This window comes from Strix uralensis, chromosome 12 (genome assembly GCF_047716275.1).
Source record: "Strix uralensis isolate ZFMK-TIS-50842 chromosome 12, bStrUra1, whole genome shotgun sequence".
Taxonomy (NCBI): domain Eukaryota; kingdom Metazoa; phylum Chordata; class Aves; order Strigiformes; family Strigidae; genus Strix; species Strix uralensis.
In genome coordinates this window covers 22,596,764-22,616,091 of record NC_133983.1, presented here as the reverse complement: position 1 = coordinate 22,616,091, position 19,328 = coordinate 22,596,764, and the positions used below count along the sequence as shown (strand labels likewise).

At 48.3% G+C, this 19,328-nt stretch overlaps 2 protein-coding genes across 2 annotated transcripts in view; one reads left to right on the top strand and one right to left on the bottom strand.

Annotated features, from left to right (window-relative positions):
• Positions 1-8,881, top strand: part of ZCCHC14 (zinc finger CCHC-type containing 14) — a 55,385-nt gene extending 46,504 nt beyond the window's left edge. The window contains exons 10-13 of the mRNA XM_074882133.1: positions 780-907; positions 1,644-1,784; positions 1,870-3,342; positions 4,644-8,881. Coding sequence (XP_074738234.1) covers positions 780-907; positions 1,644-1,784; positions 1,870-3,342; positions 4,644-4,699 — 1,798 coding nt within the window. The 3' untranslated portion in view covers positions 4,700-8,881. The remainder of the gene's footprint in view (positions 1-779; positions 908-1,643; positions 1,785-1,869; positions 3,343-4,643) is intronic.
• Positions 8,882-9,506: 625 nt separating this feature from the next.
• MAP1LC3B (microtubule associated protein 1 light chain 3 beta) lies at positions 9,507-19,328 on the bottom strand. Its single transcript, XM_074882135.1, has 4 exons — positions 19,188-19,328; positions 16,286-16,341; positions 13,703-13,809; positions 9,507-11,344 (listed from the first exon to the last, which is right to left on the bottom strand). Exons 1-4 carry the CDS (start codon positions 19,225-19,227, stop codon positions 11,170-11,172), a joined length of 378 nt encoding a protein of 125 aa, XP_074738236.1. The 5' UTR covers positions 19,228-19,328; the 3' UTR covers positions 9,507-11,169.

The window sequence follows — 19,328 nt, the reverse complement described above, 5'->3', positions numbered from 1 at the left end:
TTGAGAGCCTCCGTGGTGCCCCGCGGTGACCCGTGGCAGCTGTGGCCACTCGGGCCTCTGCTGACTACCAGAGCTGGGGTGTGGGTTGCCAGAGGCAACAGGATCTGGACTTGTACCTTTGGGGGGGGGAGGTGCAAACCACTGACGGTCAGGGCAGTTGTGGGTAACCCTGGTCTCAGGAAGATCACAGCTTTATGTGGTGAAGGCGACAGAAAGAAGGCCAGTGCTCTGTGCAATATTAACAGCCCTTTGGGGAAACTGATGCAACAGATTGTCCTATTTTTTGTGTCTCCGCTTAGAGAGAAATGTTTATTCTGAAGCTACTGCAGTTACTTAAAAAGCAATTAAAAAAATCCAAATCCATGCCCATTTATCAAAACTGCTTGACAGCATTTTTCATCGCTCTTAGTTTTTTTCCAGAGTGTGTTTGCAAAATGACTGCATTTGGCTTCTCTTTTGTTTTGGTGTGCATGGCTAGGTTTGGGATGTGCTTACGTAATGTGCGATAGAATTTAGTCACCGTTTGGTGATGTTTTACCTTGTACAAATAAGAGCATTAGCGTTGTAATCAGATGGCGAATAGTCCAAATGTAACTGCTGGCAAGAAGCTACAGTCAAGATTGATGTGATTTCCGAATGTTGCCATTTGAAAGCAGCATAACTTTTAGTGGATTATTTAGTGGGCTTTGTCTGCTTCAGTTTCATTCAGAAATGGATTTATCTGTTGTTGTGCTTTAGCCAGTTTCTGTTTCTTCATACTCTTCTCCATCGCCCTATAGAGAAAAATCGGAGAAACGGTGCCTAAACCCCACAACACCTTCTTCAGTTACCAGCAGTGGTGTGGCAAGGGTTCCCCCTACTACGCACGTAGGGCCTATCCAGAGTATTCGTGGCAACCATGCTGCAGGTAAGAAAGAGGAGCAGAAGACACTGCTGCGCTCTCGGGGCTGCTTATGTCTTCGCACAAGAGCAAACTCATACTGCTTTTTCACCAGCCTGTTGTAAGCTTTATCTTCTGCAATGTCAGTGGCTTAATAGAATCACAGAATCCCAGAGTCATCTGGGTTGGAAAAGCCCTTGAAGCTCCTCCAGTCCAACCATGAACCTCACACTGATGGTTCCCAACTCCACCAGATCCCTCAGCGCTGGGTCAACCCGACTCTTCAACCCCTCCAGGGATGGGGACTCCCCCCCTGCCCTGGGCAGCCCATTCCAACGCCCAACAACCCCTTCTGCAAAGAAATCCTTCCTAAGAGCCAGTCTGACCCTGCCCTGGCGCAGCTTGAGGCCATTCCCTCTTGTCCTGGCGCTGGTTCCTTGGCTCAAGAGACTCATCCCCCCTCTCTGCACCCTCCTGTCAGGGAGTTGTAGAGGGCGAGGAGATCTCCCTTCAGTAAGCAACAGAGAGCAATCAGAAAGTCTGATTCCTGTCTAGAGGGAGTGCAAGAAAAAGTAGTTTCCTCTTTATGGCTTCTGTGTGAATGGCACTAGTCAGCGACTGTTACACCTCCTGTATCTCTGTAAATCTTGAGCATCGCTGCATATTAGATGGTGTCATGAAAGAGTTGTAATTAGGTCCTGTCAAGGAGGTGTTACTACTCCTGTTTGCATTCCCTGATTGCTCGCACGCCCTTTATCCGCAGAGCTGCGAGTGGATGTGGATCAGCCAGCCCACCCACTGCCCCGGGAGGGCAGCTCTTCCGAGTACTCCAGCTCTTCTTCCAGCCCCATGGGGATCCAGACACGGGAAGAGAGCTCGGACAGCGCCGAGGAGAACGAAAGACGTAAGAGAAACAGCCAGGGAGGGGGCCGGTGTCGGCCGGCTTTGCCTAGTGAAGCGATTGTATTTATAGATGTTTCTGTCCCTAGGTTTAGAGATTCACTTAGACGGTTCTGAAAAGGAGAAGCCAGTGATGTTACTGAATCATTTCACTTCGAGCTCTGCCAGACCCACGGCTCAGGTCTTGCCAGTGCAGAACGATGCAGGCTCCAATCCGTCCGGCCACCATGCTCTGCCGATGCAGATGATGTCAGCAGGCTCTACTCACATCACCCCCATTCGAATGCTAAATTCAGTGCATAAATCAGACCGTGGCAATGCAGACATGAAGCTGCTTTCATCGTCTATGCATTCTCTTTTATCTTTAGAAGAAAGAAATAAAGTTTCGCCTGGACCTAGGGGCAGCATCAAAATGGACAAGAGCTTTGGAAATACAGTGGTGGATGTCATGTCTGCATCTGCTCCCCACCAGCCCTTGCAGGTGCTGTCAGGGGCTGCTGAGAACAGCTCACCCACATCTACTATTAACTTTGGGCCTCGAACCAAAGTCGTACACGCTTCGACTCTGGACAGAGTGATAAAAACAGCTCAGCAGCCAGGATTAATAGTAGAAACGAGTACTGCTGCCACTGTAACATCCAGCACAGTCTTCCACGTGGCTCGTCCACCCATCAAACTCCTGGTGTCTTCGTCTCTTCCTACTGATTCTGCCATTGCCGGACAGACTTCCTGCTCCAGTAATATGCAAATAACGGTGTCCCCTGCAATAATAAATCCCCGGACTGCTCTGTACACAGCCAACACCAAAGTTGCCTTTTCTGCAATGAGCAGCGTGCCAGTGGCGCCGATGCAAGGCAGCTTCTGCGCCAACAGTAACGCAGCCTCCTCCAGCAGCCACCCCTCCACATCGTTTGCGACCATGGCCAATCTGCCCAGCTGCCCCGCACCCAGCTCCAGCCCCACGCTCTCCTCCGTCGCCGAGAACAACTTCTACAGCAGCAGCAGCAGCAGCAGTAGCAGCAGCAGCAGCAGCAGCAGTGGATCCGCGGGGAGCATCCCGGTCCCAAACCAGAACCATCACCACCATCACCACCAGCAGCAGCAGCCGCAGCCGCCCGGGTGCATGGTGTGCAGCTCCTGCGGGTGTAGCGGGAACTGCGGTTCCAGTGGTATGACCGTCAGCTACGCTAACTATTTTCAGCACCCGTTTTCAGGACCTTCAATGTTTACTTTTCCATTTCTACCCTTCAACCCTTTGTGTAGTAACGGCTACATCAACACGCAGCAGTACAACAGCAGCACGACCTTCCCCGTGGTCCACACCGCTTATAACAGCGGCCTAGCGCCGGACTCCGTCATGACCGGGCAGTCGACGTTTGCGGTACCGCCAATGCAGAACTTTATGGCAGGGACAGCGGGGGTGTATCAGGCACAGGGAATGATGGGAAACAGCAATGGCTCAAGTCACAAAAAAAATGGGAACCTCTCCTGTTACAACTGTGGGGCCAGTGGTCACAGAGCTCAGGACTGCAAACAGCCTCCGATGGATTTCAATCGACAAGGTAAAAGCAGCGGGGGGGAGCAGCACGGCCGGGGCTCACCCGCAGAGTGTGGCCTTTACAGCGGGGGAAAAATGGCTGCCGTGGCTTTTCATTTCGGACTTGCATTAAAAAAATCTCGTTCTGGACAGCTGGTGGGTTTGAGCTGTAATTGGTAAAAGTTGGAACTTAGCTTTGTGCAGAGCCGATGCGAGGACAAGGGCCCAAGGAAAGCCCTGGGTCAGAGCTGGGTGCTCTGCGGGGCTTGTGAGGGTTTCTGGGGAGGGGAGAAGCACACAGGGAGGGAGGGAGTTTCTCCAGACATATTGCAGTGGAATTGTTGCTGCTTCTACCTTCTCATCCAGGTCATCTTTGGTGATAATTGCAAGTTCCCCTGGAAGTTTACAAACGGAACATCTCAGTTCCCCCTTTCCCTTCCTGCCCAAAATAGTAACCCAAATGGAGAATTGCTGCTCAAATGTTCTTGAAGGTCCCGTGTTTGCTGCTATAATTATTTTGTAGGGCGTGTTGCTTACAGGGTTACAGCACAGGCTTCTCCAGGAGAGAGCTGAAATCCTTAATTCTGGGCAGGAAACAACTAAGAGAGAAACATTATTTTACCAAGAGCACTTTCTAGTCCCATTTTTCCTTTTTATTTTGATTGACATATTGTGTTGAGATAATTTGCGTGTGGTGTGGTCTTAAAAAATGAAATACCAACTTCTGACTGGAGCAAACAGCACTGAGGTCTTGTATTTTGCGTTGTGTCTTGTCTACAGTGTATGTCTGTGTTTGATATTATACGGTACAGACAAGGTCTGAAGTATTTGGCTACTATAACAAGTGACTGGTTTTGAGGCAGCAATTCACAGCAGCACTAAAATGTACCTAATTAGTGGAGTTTCTGTGGCTAATATTTTGATAGTGGCTAATGGGGAAGAAGCAACGCTGCCTCATCAGTCTTAATTCAGACAACTTCACAAACGTAGTCTGCTGTTTTTTGAAGCTGAATTCCGTTTCGTTTAACTAGATTTCCATTTAAACTATCCCAAACGGATTTTTGCCAGCCCTGAAACTACATCCAAGCTGGTGACTTTTACTGTGTAAAAGTGTGCCTTGATTTTCAGTTCCACCAGCTGCAAACAGACGTCCCGCGGCCGTGCTGCGTGCTGGTGGCGCGCTGTAATATTGCCTTACACACCTAATAAGCAGCAGGTTGTTTTAGAAAGTTCTGAGACATAACGGGTGTGAAAAGGTTGGCGTTTAATTCTTCCGTTTCCTCTCCCCCGGGTTGATGTTGAATTCTTCTCTTTCCTCTCCCACAGGTACGTTCAGGCTGAAATACGCTCCTCCCTCTGAAAGTCTTGACTCCACAGACTGATATTTTCTCTGGCAAGAAAATACTGTAAGCCATGGAGATAGAAGGAGATTGAAATACAAAACTGAGACGTCCAGTTGCTGTTAAGCTTAATGTATTTTTTAATCCAAAGGTGCTTTACTTTATTAGACTAGGTAGAAAATCTAGCTTAGGGGTGCATCAAACCCATTTTTGATTGCCAAATTCAAGCTTGGATCTTGTTGTTGGAACTTCTGACCACGTGTCACAGGACCGATGCGTACTGGACGGATGGTGGGGCTGGCCAGCTGCGTTTTCTGTTGCAAGTACAACATCCGATGTACTTTTTCTTGCTGGAGAATGTTGCCATATGTGGACTTTCTAAGGTGAAACATCTAACTCCAGGGCAGCTACATTCTGAAGTGGAAGCTGGAGGCTGAAGGTAGGAGCGGCCGTTCGCCAGAAGGACTTTGGCACCCCTGGGCTAGGTAAAATGTCTACTTTTTTTCAAAAGTGATCAGGCACTAATCTCTGGGATTTTTAAGGATTGCACTACAGAAGAATGTAAAACTCTTCAAGCTTTCTGCACTTTTAGCAGACAGTGTCACTCTGAGACCAGTGCAAGAGGCAAAGAAGTTCCAACTTTTAAAAATTGGCACCAGCAGGCTATGTGACTTAACTACACAATAAAAATCTTAAGTAAGTCTCTCCTTTCCCTTCCAAAAGAACACACACGGCAGTTTCGGTTCCTTCTGGAAACAAACTTGTGCTTCATTGTCTCACTTATTACTAGATAGTGCTGGGTTCCCAGCAGTGGAATAAACTTAGTTTCCAAGGGTCCAAGTCCCAGAGACTCCAGAGTCATAAAGGCTTCAAGGATATTTTCCTGTAATACACAAACCAACCTTTACGTCCTGTTACTGTATATAGGTCTCTTTCACAGAAACCTTATTATTCTGCTTTTGTAAATGAATTTTAAACCATCCTAAAAAAAAGAACTCTGGCAGCAGAGTTTGTAAGCTTTTGCTTTACTTTATATAAAAAAAACCCCTTTGACTCCTACCCCGAGGCTTTTGCTACAGGATTCAGAAGTGGTAGAAGTCAAAACATGTAAAAGGTAGTAAACTTCATTATTATCAAGACTTTGAAGGATTTATTGTTGGCCTCCTTCGTTGCAATAGATTGTAGATGACTAGCTTTGGTGTTAACTACTTAGCGTACATAATTTGTGGGTGACGAATCTAAATTAGGACTTGAGAGGAAGCCAAACAAATCTTGAACTGCTAATTTGAAACAGTTTGGTCCTGTCTGGTTGAAAGAAGATACTAATCCTCATGGCTCACCCGAGGAATTTGACGGCATTAAATGGGTGAGGCCTTCTCTTTAAAATGTCTGACATAGAGATATTTGCATACTGTAATTTGGAAGACACCTTTAAAGTCTGAAGCCTTGTTTACACTTGGAGGTATTTCTTACACCAGTTCAAACCACACCAGGATGAACAGTATTTGTAGTGGCGCAGCTGACGTGCGCTCGGAACTGAGGGAAGTCAGAGCCGAGGAGGAGGTTTTGAAGTGGTGCGGAGCTGCCCCGAGGAGCTCGGGCCGTGGCAGTGAATCGGCACTGGGAGGGGGTAACGCGTAGCCTGACAGTCGAGGCCTTCCTGGACCGTGTTCATAGGGAAAAAATAAATGTTCCGGGCCATCTGCAGCGCCGCAGCCCTCGGAGAGGCACGGCGACGTGAGATGGCCAGAAACCAAACCCGGTCCAGGTGGTGGTGATCTGCAGTTCATAGCGGATTTGGCTTCGTGGAAACCCAGATCTAAATTTGCGTAACGTTTGGTTTTAAAAAAAAAAAAAAGATTATTTTTTTTTATTCCTATGCAACGAAAAATAAAAAACGAGCTTTGTGTATTCTCAGCCCAGCTCACGCTCCCCGCAGCGTTGCGCACCCCCGAAACGCTCCTGCTCGCTCTGCCTGCGGTTGAGGTTACCTGTATTCTAACGAACAACCTTCAGACCTGCAACACTAACGTGATGAAACCTGACAATGCAATTTACTTTGCCTTAATGAGCTTGAGACAATGGTAGGAACAATCTGTCATACTGTATTACGCTGAAGGAAATGCGCAGATTTCAGTGACGATGTTTACTCCTTACAGCTTTGAGGGTCTCTCCAGTGGCCTGGAACATGTGCTGAAAGCCAAACCTTAACGTTTTGGGTTTTTTTTTTTTTCACTTTTTTTAAACAGTATTTTAAAACTGAATTGTATTTAAATAAACTGTATTTCAACACACACACACAGGTGTTAAAAAACCCTCTCGAAATAGCAAAACTCAACAGCAAAAAAAAAAAAAAAAAAGTAATTTCTGTACCAGTTGCATTTTGTTTTAATGCCCAAGGCCGGGCACGCAGTCTCGTCTAATATTCATCACAGAGTCGAAACCATAACAACAGGACTGTAAAACTGAACTTCTGTCCAGCAAACCGTTTCATTCCTTTCTTCCGAGCTTTCTTTGGGATCGTTTCCTTTGTGTAAAGTTTAAGGCTGATGTTTCTTACAAGTGGCTTATGTGTACTTTTAGGTAACGTTTTTAAATGGTGAAGTCTGGTTTTCGAGTAAGTTCAGATTCAGAAGTCTTGAGTACCTTAGAGCAGCACGAGTGTAACACAGAAATGTTTGCTGAGCCAGCAGCAACTGCAGAGCCTTCCCTCAGTCGAAGCGAGCTGCGGCGTCAGATCTGCCGGTGAGCGCTGTCCACCTTGTACCAAGACCAACCAAAGTTGGGAAGTCCGAACAGAGCACTTTAGTTCCATAAAATAATCCTTAATCTGTTTTTGAAAGGCACAAATCCATCTTTTTACCCCAGAAAAGTAAGGCAGCTTGTTTTAGAATAGTTCCAGCTTCACTGGCTGAAAGAACCAGTTCTTAAAACCTATTTTTATACACTGAAAGATGGAGATTTCAAAGAATGCTATTTATTCCTATCTTTGTCCTAAAAGTATAAAAAGAATTAGTTCTCAAAATGGATTTCACTGTGGAATAAAAAAGATTTTTAAGCGTAAGAGGGAAGGGAATCCCAAGTCACCTCCCTGCAGGGGCACGGAGAAGTTCGCGCTGAGCCTTCCCTCGGGGGAGTGAGCGACGTGCTCGGTTTCTGTTGCGATTCAGTTTGAGAAGTGTTTTCCGTTTGGGAGTGTTGGTGATGGAAATACCCGAAATAGGGTGGAATTTCCAGCAAACTCCTCCTCGCGCTGGCAGTCTGCACATTAAGCATTAATAAATATGCCAGGCTCGATGCAAAGCAGCAGGAGAGGGAAGAGGGAAGCCTCATGTTAGCAAGCGAGGTATCAATCAGAGTTCCACGGTGTTTTTCCCTAAAACATGTCACACTCCACTTTTTGTAAAATTTTTTCATACCACGGTCATTAAATCTTGACAAATGAAGCACCAGACTTCTGAATTTAATGGTCTAACACTAGCCCTTTACCGTTACCCCAAATTCTGTTTCATGTTCTTTCTCGCTGGCAAGCTTCGGGGTGAAGGTACTCAAAAATTCAAGGTAGTCTGTGGTATTTGGCAGAGCAAGGCTCCCCAAAATAAAAGTGACGTCATCCGGCAGCCCTGCACAGGCGGTGGCTGCCTTTGTTTAGCGGAGTTCACCGAGCTGTGGGTTCGGGGTGGTCGAGAACGCCTGTTAAACGAGAGGGATGTGGGCAAATGCGGACAAAACCCCCACGTAAGGGAGCGCCCGCACAAGTCTAGAAAACCCCTGTGGTGGTCGAGGCCCCCCGCCCGCAGCCACCTCTGGTCATAAACCCTTGGAACTACCCGTTTGCTCTCTTAAAATTTCCTTCCGTAAGCAAGAAGCGTGTTGGTACCGAAGCAGAAAGCAAATCCTGTGTGTTTTCAAGTGCAGATTAACAGCTTCTCTTGGACATAACTTTCCACTAGGAATGAAGGAAACTCCTGCTCCCATTTGAGCCATTTCTTTTACTTCGGTCAATTCTAGTATTACAAATTGTGCATGTAACTTTATAAATATTTTAAATAGTTTTGTAAATATTTAATATTCAGCTAATTTGATTTTGAATTGTAAATGTCAAGTATTCTGGTATTGGGATTTTTATGTTTTATTATACTTTGTTAAAAGTAAAATTGTACATTTTTAGAATGTTTTTATCTGAGTAAATTTAATGTATGGAAAATAAAGAGTTAAAGAGAATCCCTTTGTATTTTTTTTAATTTTATATTTTATTTGTATTTATATATTTGTATTTTATTTGTATTTATATTTTTATATATTTTTATTTGTATTTATTTATATTTTTTATATTTAATATTTTATTTTTTTATTCGTGTGGGGCAGTTACCAAGGGCATTTTTTTTTATTTTTTTTTTTTTAAATAAATTCCCTTTATTTTGCTGCCTCTCCACCCCAGACACCTGCTCATGAATCCCAGCTCTATTACAGTGCCTGCGACTCCTCTCCTGGACTCAGCTCCAAAACCCAAAGGGTTTGTGCTCGTGGTTTGTCACTGAGAGCGGCCGCGGCCTCGCTCCTACCCCCCCTCCCCTTCCCGATTTCCCCTGGGAGGATGAGGAGGGAACCGGGGAGATGGAAACACATCTGGGTGCCCCAGCCCCTGCCCAGCTGCGGAGCTGAACTGTTTTACAGGGCAGATACACCTGGAATTCCATTATGCCCAGAATATGGGGCAAATACACTCAGAATCCCTCCTCCTGGGGGGTGGCGGCTCCTCCCGCGGCAGGTGGACGTGGCTCTGTGCCCATCCCTGCCCGGAGCAGTCTGAGAAAACCCCGTCTAGAAATAACCACCCGAGCCATAATGAAGTTGGGATGTAATCCATCCATCTCAGCACTGTATTAATTTTTAAAAAAGCAACATTTGTACAGGAATATCAGTCAATCACGGCGTAATTACAAGTATGGTTGTCAGTTATGAGTTAAACAATTTCTTACACAAAACTAAACGTAGAACAAGCCGCATTTAAAAGTTTACGTTGGGAGTAAAAACACAAAGAACAATAAAAAATCCGAAGCGTTGTGAACGAGATGCATGCAAAGAGGCGTAGGTAGGTACAAATTGGACACCTTGCTGAGCTAGAGTGCCGAGACGCAGTAGTATTGCTTCTTTCTCCCCCGTGATAGTAAGTTAGCTTCCAGTAACAGCTGTAGTTAGTTCACAGACACATCATACACATGAGTAATCTCATCCTGCTACACTTCACGTGACAACGACTCTAGAGGAAAACCAGAGGTCCTACGAGACAGACACCCCCTGCGCAGGGTCCTCCCCGCTCCAGGCAGCAGGAACACCGAGCGCTTCCCGACCCCACGCGAGCGGCGGGAGACTTCGGTGACGGAAAAAAAAAAAAATAATAATTTGTTCATCAACTCGACAGCAACCCCTGGATGTGAGCTGCTTCTAAAATTCTCCTCGATCCCCCCCCTCCCCGTGCAAAGCGGGTTCGGCACAGGCGGGTCAGTGGTTCCAGCGGTCGGGATGGAGGAGCGATGGCAGGAGCCGTGGGGCCGCTGGCGATGGGGCTCTCCGAGGGCGAGCGGGTTGGGGCGCTGCTCGTGTCCCCGCTGCTTCGGCACTGGCGGAGGGGCCCGCCGCTCCCTTCAAACCACTGGGAACTCCAAACCACTGGGAACATCAAGCCACTGGACCGGGGAGGGGCTGGGGCGGGGGATGATCTTTTGGAAGCGAGCTCGTACGAACAACAGTGTTGCACTGAACACACAGGGATTGGAACTTCATCACAGACTGGAGTTTATTGAATGTTACCTGTCCAGGTGTGTATTTTACAGTTAAACGTTTCCTAAAACTACAGTAAAGCTGTGCTGTTTGGTATGAGTATTTCAGAAACCGGCACCGTTCCTAAGTTTGCGGTGCCACAAAAAACAGAGACAAAAAAAAAAAAAAAAAAAAAAGAGTTGTACTCCCCCAGCTTACCCCAAGCACTTGCCTTAACTCACTGCAGCCCTGACACAAGTCTGAGCGAGCTGCAGAAGACAAAGCTCTGCTTTGGAACGTTAAAACGTATTTGCTCTCATGAGAAGCCTTCTTGATTTATTAAAAAAAAAAAAAAAACTTTAAGGAATCATAGGGAGATTTTCCAGAAAACTGTCACAGGAAACACTTTAGCTCCTCCCTGGTGCCTGTTTGCTTTTTCAAGTCAATCAAGTGTCCCTTTATTTGCAATTGTCACATGCACAATTGGGTTCCATTCACAAAAGTCCAGAAATGTAAATGTGCCTGTGTGGAATATTACAGCAGGTTTCAAAGCCGGAGGTGCTCGTCTGTACTGTTTAATAGTCACAAACAAGGCAAGGTAAGATGAGACACCTGCTAAAGCAAGACTATGCTACGGGCCTGAGAGCGTAGGTGACATCCGTTTCTTTCCCTGGGGTGTGTGTGGGGAAGAGTGGGGGGTGATGGCCAAGGGTAAACCGAAATCCTAGGCTAGAAGCCACTGGCGTGTCCTAGACAGAAGATTGCACTCCGAAAGTCTCCTGAGAGGCGTACACCATGTACAGGAAGCCATCCTCGTCCTTCTCGCTCTCGTACACCTCGGAGATGGGTGTGGAAACGCTCACCATGCTGTGTCCGTTGACCAGGAGGAAGAAGGCCTGGTTGGAGTTCAGCTGCAGGCGTCGCCTGTTGGGGGGAGGTGGGGGGAGCAGGGGGGGAAGGGGGGGGACAGCCGTGACTACGCGGTTCCGCTCACATCCACACAGGCAAAAACAAGTCCTCAGGAGGGTGGCCCCACCCGAGGCAGCCCCGCCCCTGCGGAAGGCGTCCCCTCCCCACCTCAAAGGGGTATGAAATTCACCCCCAGCAGTGCTACAGGCTTGGGGAGGAGTGGCTGGAGAGCTGCCAGTCAGAGAGGGACCTGGGGGGTTAATTGATTGATAATGAGCCAGCAGTGTGCCCAGGTGGCCAAAAGGCCAATGGTATCCTGGCTTGTATCAGCACTAGCGTGGCCAGCAGGGACAGGGAAGGGATCTTACCCCTGTGCTCGGCACTGGTGAGGCTGCACCTCAATTACTGTGTTCAGTTTTGGGCCCCTCACTCCTTCTGAAAGGACCCTGTCACTTGATCAGCCACTGCTCGCATTAACCCAAGGGGCTCTCTCCAATGGTTGGACTGGAGGATCCTCAAGGTCTTTTACAACCTTGAGGATTCTGGGATTCTGTGAAATTCATCTCTAAGCCCAGTCAGATCCATCGGCTGACAGAAGCCCTTACCCCACTGGAAAAGCTCCGCTCCAGAGCGGCATTAAACGGGCAGAAAGGATGATCCCAGTACACCAGCAAACACGCGAGGCCCGCGGGGCCTCTGGCTCACAGCTTGGCCCAACAGCACCTCACTGGGAAGGCAAACCCAGGAGGGAGGACGGGCAGAGCCTCCCCACGAAAGACCCTGGACCTTTGAAACCCTGGCAGCAGCTCTGTAAGAGCCTGTGTTCAACACTACCAGCATCTTGCCCTCTCTTCTCCCTCCCAGAAGCCTCGAGGGAAGGGCAGAGAGCGACAGACCTCCCAGACCACGGGGCACGGTAAACATCTAACATCAGGGCTTTGCCTTGGTCATTTGTCCTGGTTGGGGGGAAACAGGTATTTCTGCTAAGCTGCCTACTGGAAAGCAGGTTTGCCCAGAGGAGCTCTCTTACTACTTCATAAACCAAGGGAGGAAGAGGAACTCGGATACGTGGAGGGGCAACCAAAGAAAGAAGGAAAGAACAACAGATCAGATGAGCTTCCCGCCACTTCCGCTCACTGCTGGAAACAAGGATTTACTGAGCCTCCCAGGCACAGCCCAGGGAAGGGACCTTTCCAAAGCCAAGCTCTAAGCACTCCCAAGAGAGCAGGCTGAGGGAAGGCAGCAGCTATCTGAGGGTGGGGAAGGCCAGGCTTTGAGCTGGCTCAGGACCAAGTCCAGCTGGGACCAAGTCACCTCTTAACAACTAAGCCAAATAACAAAAAAGGTGGGAAAAATCCTTCAGCTTGCTGTTAACCTTTTTGCCCAAGGCCTTTTAATGCTCATGAGAAATTCTGGAAGACTTCAGCAATCTGGTTCCTGCTTCCAAAACCCTATCTCACTTTCTTACTCATGTAAGAGCTGGGATTTGCTTGTGCCAGGCAGTTTTTGTACAAGCCTCGGAGGCAGGGAATTGTTTGGACACGCGGGACAACTCTCAGTTTTTACAGCTTGTGGCCTCCACGAACCAGCTCCCTGCTACACCGTGACCAGCAAAAAGCAAACTCTGGTTTGCTGCTAACTTCCAAGTTTACCGCTTGAGAACTCTTACTAATCAGATACTCCTTCTAAGCCAGGAGAAATGCACTTCTAGCAGAATTTCTGACCACAGTTTTAGACCACAGGACTTCCACTCATTGGCTATTTCCCCTTTTGCTCTTTCTTGTCAACAAAGCTGAAGCACCGGAGTGGAGCAGTACTCAAGCCACAGTCTGCACAAACAGCTGGGACAAAAAGACACTGGTCTGGACATGGGTTTTTCAGGCCTCAACACTGTCACTGAGAGAAACCTCATTTCATGATCAAAGGATGCCAAGATCAACCCTAAGCAGCAGCTCAGAGCTCTGGCTGCGAGCCCAAACTCCCCCGCCGGTGGGTGGGAAGAGGCAGGCGCTCTGGAGAGGGACTCCCGGGCAGAGCTCGGAGAAGGCACCCTGAAACAGCCGAGCAGGAAGCGCTGGAGCTCCGGGCCAGCAGCACCCATGTTAGACACGGATTCGCGGCCCCAGGCTCCCTCCTACATCTCCGGGAACCAGTGATTTCTCTTAACAGCTCAGCTCTTTTCAGAGGGTTTTTTTTTCCAGCAAAGCCAAAGGAAAAGCACCTTCTCACAAATTTGTCCTAGCGAGGATACCGAGCGCTCATTCGATGAATTTTCTATTTAAAGAGTCTCCAGATGCATACACCAGGTGGGGAACTAACAAAGAATCATAGCCTTAGGTTGATGCAGCTTACACTGAAATCACAGCATACTACCTGATAATTTTGATTAGCTCGCTCATGTTGACGTGATCTGGCACCAGGAACTTGGTCTTATCCAAAACTGGAAGCTGCTTCTCTCCCTTGTACCTTTCAATGATCACCTAAGAAACACAAAAAGAAAGGAGCAGAAGATGTGAAAGGCAGAAACAGTGTCTGTGCCCTCATCTCCCCCCTCCCTTTTAAACACCGCAAAGTACAAGCGTTTATGCCAAACTCCATTTCCCTTCATTTGCGAACACAGCATCTTGAATCTGAAAAGGAACAATTATATTATAATTATCTTCACGTGCTCCTCTCATTCTGTTTGCAAGAGTCACTGCACGCCGGGGTAGCAAACAGGGATTTAACAGCACATGTCCACAGCATCAGTGCAGTTTTAGAACGGTTCATTTGCTGGAATCATTTAATCTAGCACTGAATTACCCAGCAACAAGGAAACCCAAGAAAAGATAACGCACACTTCCCTCTAACACATTACAGCGGCTGACTAGGGGCCTGGGCTGCTATGGCATTCTGCAAAGTCAAGCAGTTTTCACTAGAATTTCTCCAGTTTCAGGCCATCTCTTTCCAAGAACTACACCTCCACGTTAGTATGCTATTCCATTCACCTTCCACAGTGACTCTAATGCATGAGAGAAAGCTACTTCTGAGGGGTGTAAAGCCTCAAAGGAGAGAATTTCCTCCTCCTTAATCTCAAGACAGCATGCTTAGGAACCAGTAATTCTGTCAAGGTTGTTATGTAGTAACTACTCAATTCACAAGGAAATTGCAGATTTGCCAATTTAAGTAGCACCCTGCCCAGCAACTGTATATAGTTCCTGCTTTTAAGCAATGATCTCAGAATTCGTGCGCTCCTGCTCTCACAGCCATGTGGGTTTTGTTGTTTTTAAATCAACGGTAGCTACGTGACACCATTCACTTGGATCATTTCCATGCTCACGGGGTCTGGCTGTGTTGATATTCAAAAGTTGCACAGGTGAAGAGATATTGAGCCAATTTAATTAAATTAGAGAAAGACTTCCTTACACCAGTTTAAATAAATGCCAGCTCATTCTGGAAAAAAACCTCACACTATTTTTAAAAAGGTAGAGCACAAACAATGGATAATATTTCCAACAGCAAAATGAAGGATGTTGATGGCACCGGAGGGATTTACCATCTAGCATGACGTTGCCATCTTATCTCATCCAGAACTGCTAATGATAATAGCAAGGCCGTGACTCAAGTGAGGACATGGACAGGCCACCACAGCAAGGCCCCAGGCACCCCAGCAGGCCTCTGCTGTAGCTGTGACTTTGCACCACTGCCTCTTCAGCAAGTTGCTTAGGTACCTCTGAATTTTTGCTGGTAATATGTCCATGGGCGACTCGAAATGAGAGCTTTGCTATAAATCAACAGCTTTCAATCTGTGGTCACAGAGCTTGGGGACTACAGCTCAGTGATCTGTGAAAGGTGGGTGAAAAAGCAATCTTCTGTCAGGAAATGGATTTGTTAGGAAAGGGCCCTTTGGGAAAGCTGCACATTGCAGACAAGTCAGAAAATTTCTGCTATAAAATATTACTTGTTCCCGTGCCCAACAGCATAGTAAAGCAGCAGCAGCAGCTTCGAGATGAAGCAGTTTAAAGCTAAAGGTGAAAAGCTTTCGGTTTCTACTTGACCTAGAGGCAACAACTGCTTCTGTTAATGGAAGCGCAGACAGTTTGCAAGCAGCCTGTTCGCAGAATTGTCACTCACAGGGACCATCAGTTCTTATCACTGAGACCCAAAGGTTGAGGCGTCCAATTCGGTTCTCTCTTCTGCCCCCCAAGATCTCCTGAGACCTTCCCCATTTCACCAAACGGCCATAAGGATGGTGGCATTTATTTATTGCTTAGTGTGGTGACAGCCGTCACACAAAGCCCACCACTTGCGAAGAACTCATCAGCAATAGAACACGATCCCTGACTTTTGCTTCCTAGGATGCTTTGCTTTGCAACTGTAACCTTGAGGATGCCATAAGTAAAAGAAAATAAAAATTCAGGCAGCATTTGGAGCTGACCAGCTAAAGAAGAGTGACAAGGTGATGGCTGATCTCCTCTCTGAGGTGAAATGGAGGGGTTTGACAGCTGAGCAGCATTTCTGGAGACCTCAAGCCCGGGCCCATTTCCCAGAAGGCAAGTTCTGTCCTTCCCAGCACAGACTGGTGACGAAAGCCGTATCTGTCTCTACGTTACCGTGTATTCTTCTCGATTAGCCTCTGCAGACTCTTCTTTTGGAGAGGAGAAATACCGAGATGAGAAGAGCTGAACACTCAGGAGAATCTCAGAGCTCAGCCAGGGTGTGGTTTTCTTTGAAGCTACAATATGCAACTTCAGTACACAGGAAACCCCATTTCCTCCAGTCCCCAGCTAGCACCTGGCTCTACCACACTCACTGCCTGTTACTAGTTTGAGAATGTTTCTGAAATCCAGGCTTAACAACCCTGAATGGCCAAATTTTAATTTGGTCTCATCAGGACAGCTCTTTTACAGGTTTCTAACTACCGAAAAAAACATGAGACTAGAAATTGAAGTGAAAAATGAAAAGAACCAGACTCACTGGTATTTTAGTTGGATGCTGATCTCGGATCAGTCGTACATCTTCCACTCTTTGCTCTGCAAGAGATGAAAAAAAAGTCTGTTCAAACATCCACACTTAATGCTGTTATTACCTTTATTTCTCTACCACTGAAGAGGGGGACCACATGTTAGTAAAAGCCACAAAGGCAAATTCAGGCAAATGAGTTTTCAAACAGGACAGCACTGTCACGAGTAAAACCTCTCCTTTGACAGACAATACTTTGCTCTTTAACCCAAGGTGACAAGTACTGCACACACACGCTGCCTGGGACTCCCAGAAAGTGTTAAAGGAGGTAGCCACCCCCCACCCCACCCCTCATTTTCTGCCCCCTAAAGCAGACATTTAATCTCATAAATTGACAGCATCAAATTACACCACCCAAGTCAATGACTAAATATCCTGTACTATTTCTGCGAGATCCCAGAAGAGGAAGTTGTCAACAATTACTTGAGACCTGAGGCTGGCCGAAGCCTGGCAGCATCAGCTTACGCTGTGTGTTCTAGTATTACTGAATTACAGTTTTCTATTTTGATTATGCCGCACCCATTGTTGCAGAAGCTGTTGGTAGGTTCTTGTGTACCTAGACATTTCACCGCTCTCTGTGCCAGTTTTCAGGATAAAGTTCACCTCTCCTCAGACATAAATATTAATAGCACAGATATTAAAAACCAGGCTAAAGTACACGTCCGAGCCAAAGTAAACAGGCGCAGTTGCTTTCAGAGGCAGTTGCATCTGTTTATACCCTGCCTACTTTCAGATTCAGTGAACTCAATTTTAACCTCTCCAGTTCTCTTCAGCGGGCCGGGGCTTTCCAGGCCATCTCCATCTTATAAACACCTCTCGGAGAGAAGATTTAGTGTTGCATCACGGCTTTAACAGACACCTACCCAGGGAGAGGTGCTGCGCACGGGAGAGGAAGAGCTTAGATCAGCACCCGCCAGCCCAGCTCACTGCTGGTATGCTAATGCACAGGACACACTACCTGTCCCGCCACTCAGGAATAACATCACTCAGCTCTCCATTAGTCCCTGTTAAATTTGTGAGCATGAAATACATCCGTGGGCCTTTTTATGAGCCCAGTAAGGAAACACAGCTCCTGTGAATCACGTTTTTAAGCTGGAGGTGAATCAAGCAGAACTAAGGCAAGGAGTATGCAAAGCCTTCACCTGACTGCAAGACCAGGAACCTGAAAGCCATCCTGCTGCACGTCCCACAGCCCAAGTCACGCTCTTACAGACCAGCATTAACAATTCAAGGGCAGAGATACTAGCTAATTAAAATACTTTTTAAGATTAACCAGAATCACAAGAGATACGGGGAGTGAATGAGACCAACCGCCAACCCCGCAAGCACAGAGAGGTTTGACTTAACTTTTCAACTGAAACAGGTTTGTTTACGGCAATGTTACTCAGCAGAACTCTCTGAAGTAGAAGGAACATAAACTGGGCAAATCATTGAGATTATTGTATATGGCGTGTTCAAAATCAGGCTTCAGTCAGCCACAGATAAACACTGCTCTCTGACGACATTAGTTGCAGTGGCAACTGCTTGGCTGCCATCCTAGCTGAACTTAATACCTGCAATAGAGGCTGCTGACAGGCGATGGGGTCAACAACAGTTTTGGAAGACTCCAAGAAAAGGTGCAGCTTAAACGTAGACTTTGTTAGATCAACATTCTCTCTGCTTCAACGTGGAGAACAGCTTACGTTTAACAGAACATCAAAGACAAGGGTGGACACACCAGGCAGCTCTCTTAAGCAGCTTGACTTTAACCCAAAGGCAGAAGGAAAAGAAAATCTGGATCAATTACTTCCACCAATTCCATTTTACGTACGGGATTTTATAGTTCACGCAGAAATAGGTTACGCTGCCAGTTCTTGTTACCCTCAGAGCATTTCAGCCTACCTCACCGACACACATGAACAGATACTGAGCTCTTTCGATTGCTCTGGTCCCATCCTAAGCACAGAAAGAAGTGCTGGCACCGCTCTATCAAGGCTGTTCCTTCTAGAAAGAGGCTAATCTCATTTCCCCAGCCATCATTACACAGCTCTTCTCGATGACTTGCTAGTTTTCAATAACTAAAGGCAGACAGGAGGCATACGTCCCAGTCCGCTCGCAGCAACCCAGGTAGAGAATTCCTCACACCGAGCCAAGTCCCACACTGCAAGCGGAGCTTAATTCTGCTGTCAATAGCGCAGACGAAGCCGGACACTGAGCAGGCACGTCGGGAGGGAAGGGCAGGCCCAGCTCTTGGCACACAACGCAAAATGATGTTTCCGGGCTCCTGGGAATTCTGCAGTCGATAATGGATGATGCGGAGAGGCGATCTCCCCACCCCAAGCCCCTCTCCCAACGCAGCGCAGAGCTCACCCCCGCCCCGGACACCCAAAAAAATGATCCCTGGCCCAAACTTCCAGGTTCTCGCCCCACAGCGGAGAGGCTCGGCCCGCCTCGCCGGGGCGAAACAAGCCCCGCGGCCGCGCAGGAGGAGCGGAGGCCGGGCCGGGGTTTGTTTCCATTCCAGCCCCGAGCAGGCGGCGACTCCCCTCCCGCCCCAGGTGCCGGGTCACCCCCGCAGCCCTCGGCGGAGTGGCACGGCGACGCCGGTGACCGGGGCAGGGCGGCCGGGCCCGCTCCGCCCGCGGATCCCCGCTGTCAGCAGGAGCCGGCCCGGGGATCTCCGCGGCTCCTAACGAGATCTGCCCCCTCCCCGCCTCACCGATCCCCCCACCGGCAGCGAGGGCACCGCCGCCGGCCTGCCCCGCCGGGCCGCCCCCGCAGCCCGCCCGCCGAGCGACGAGGCCCGGGGAGAGGCCGGGACAGCCGGCGGGCGCTGTCAGCGACCCTGCCCCGCCGCGTCCCTCCCCGGGGAGCTCACCGAAGGTGCGGCGCTGCTTGAAGCTCTTCTCCGAGGGCATGGCGGCGGCGGCTCGGCCTCAGGCCCGGCGGCGGCTCTGCGCGGCGGCGGCGGCCAACTCCGAGTGCCGGCGCCCGCCCCCCGCCGCCGCCACCGGCGACT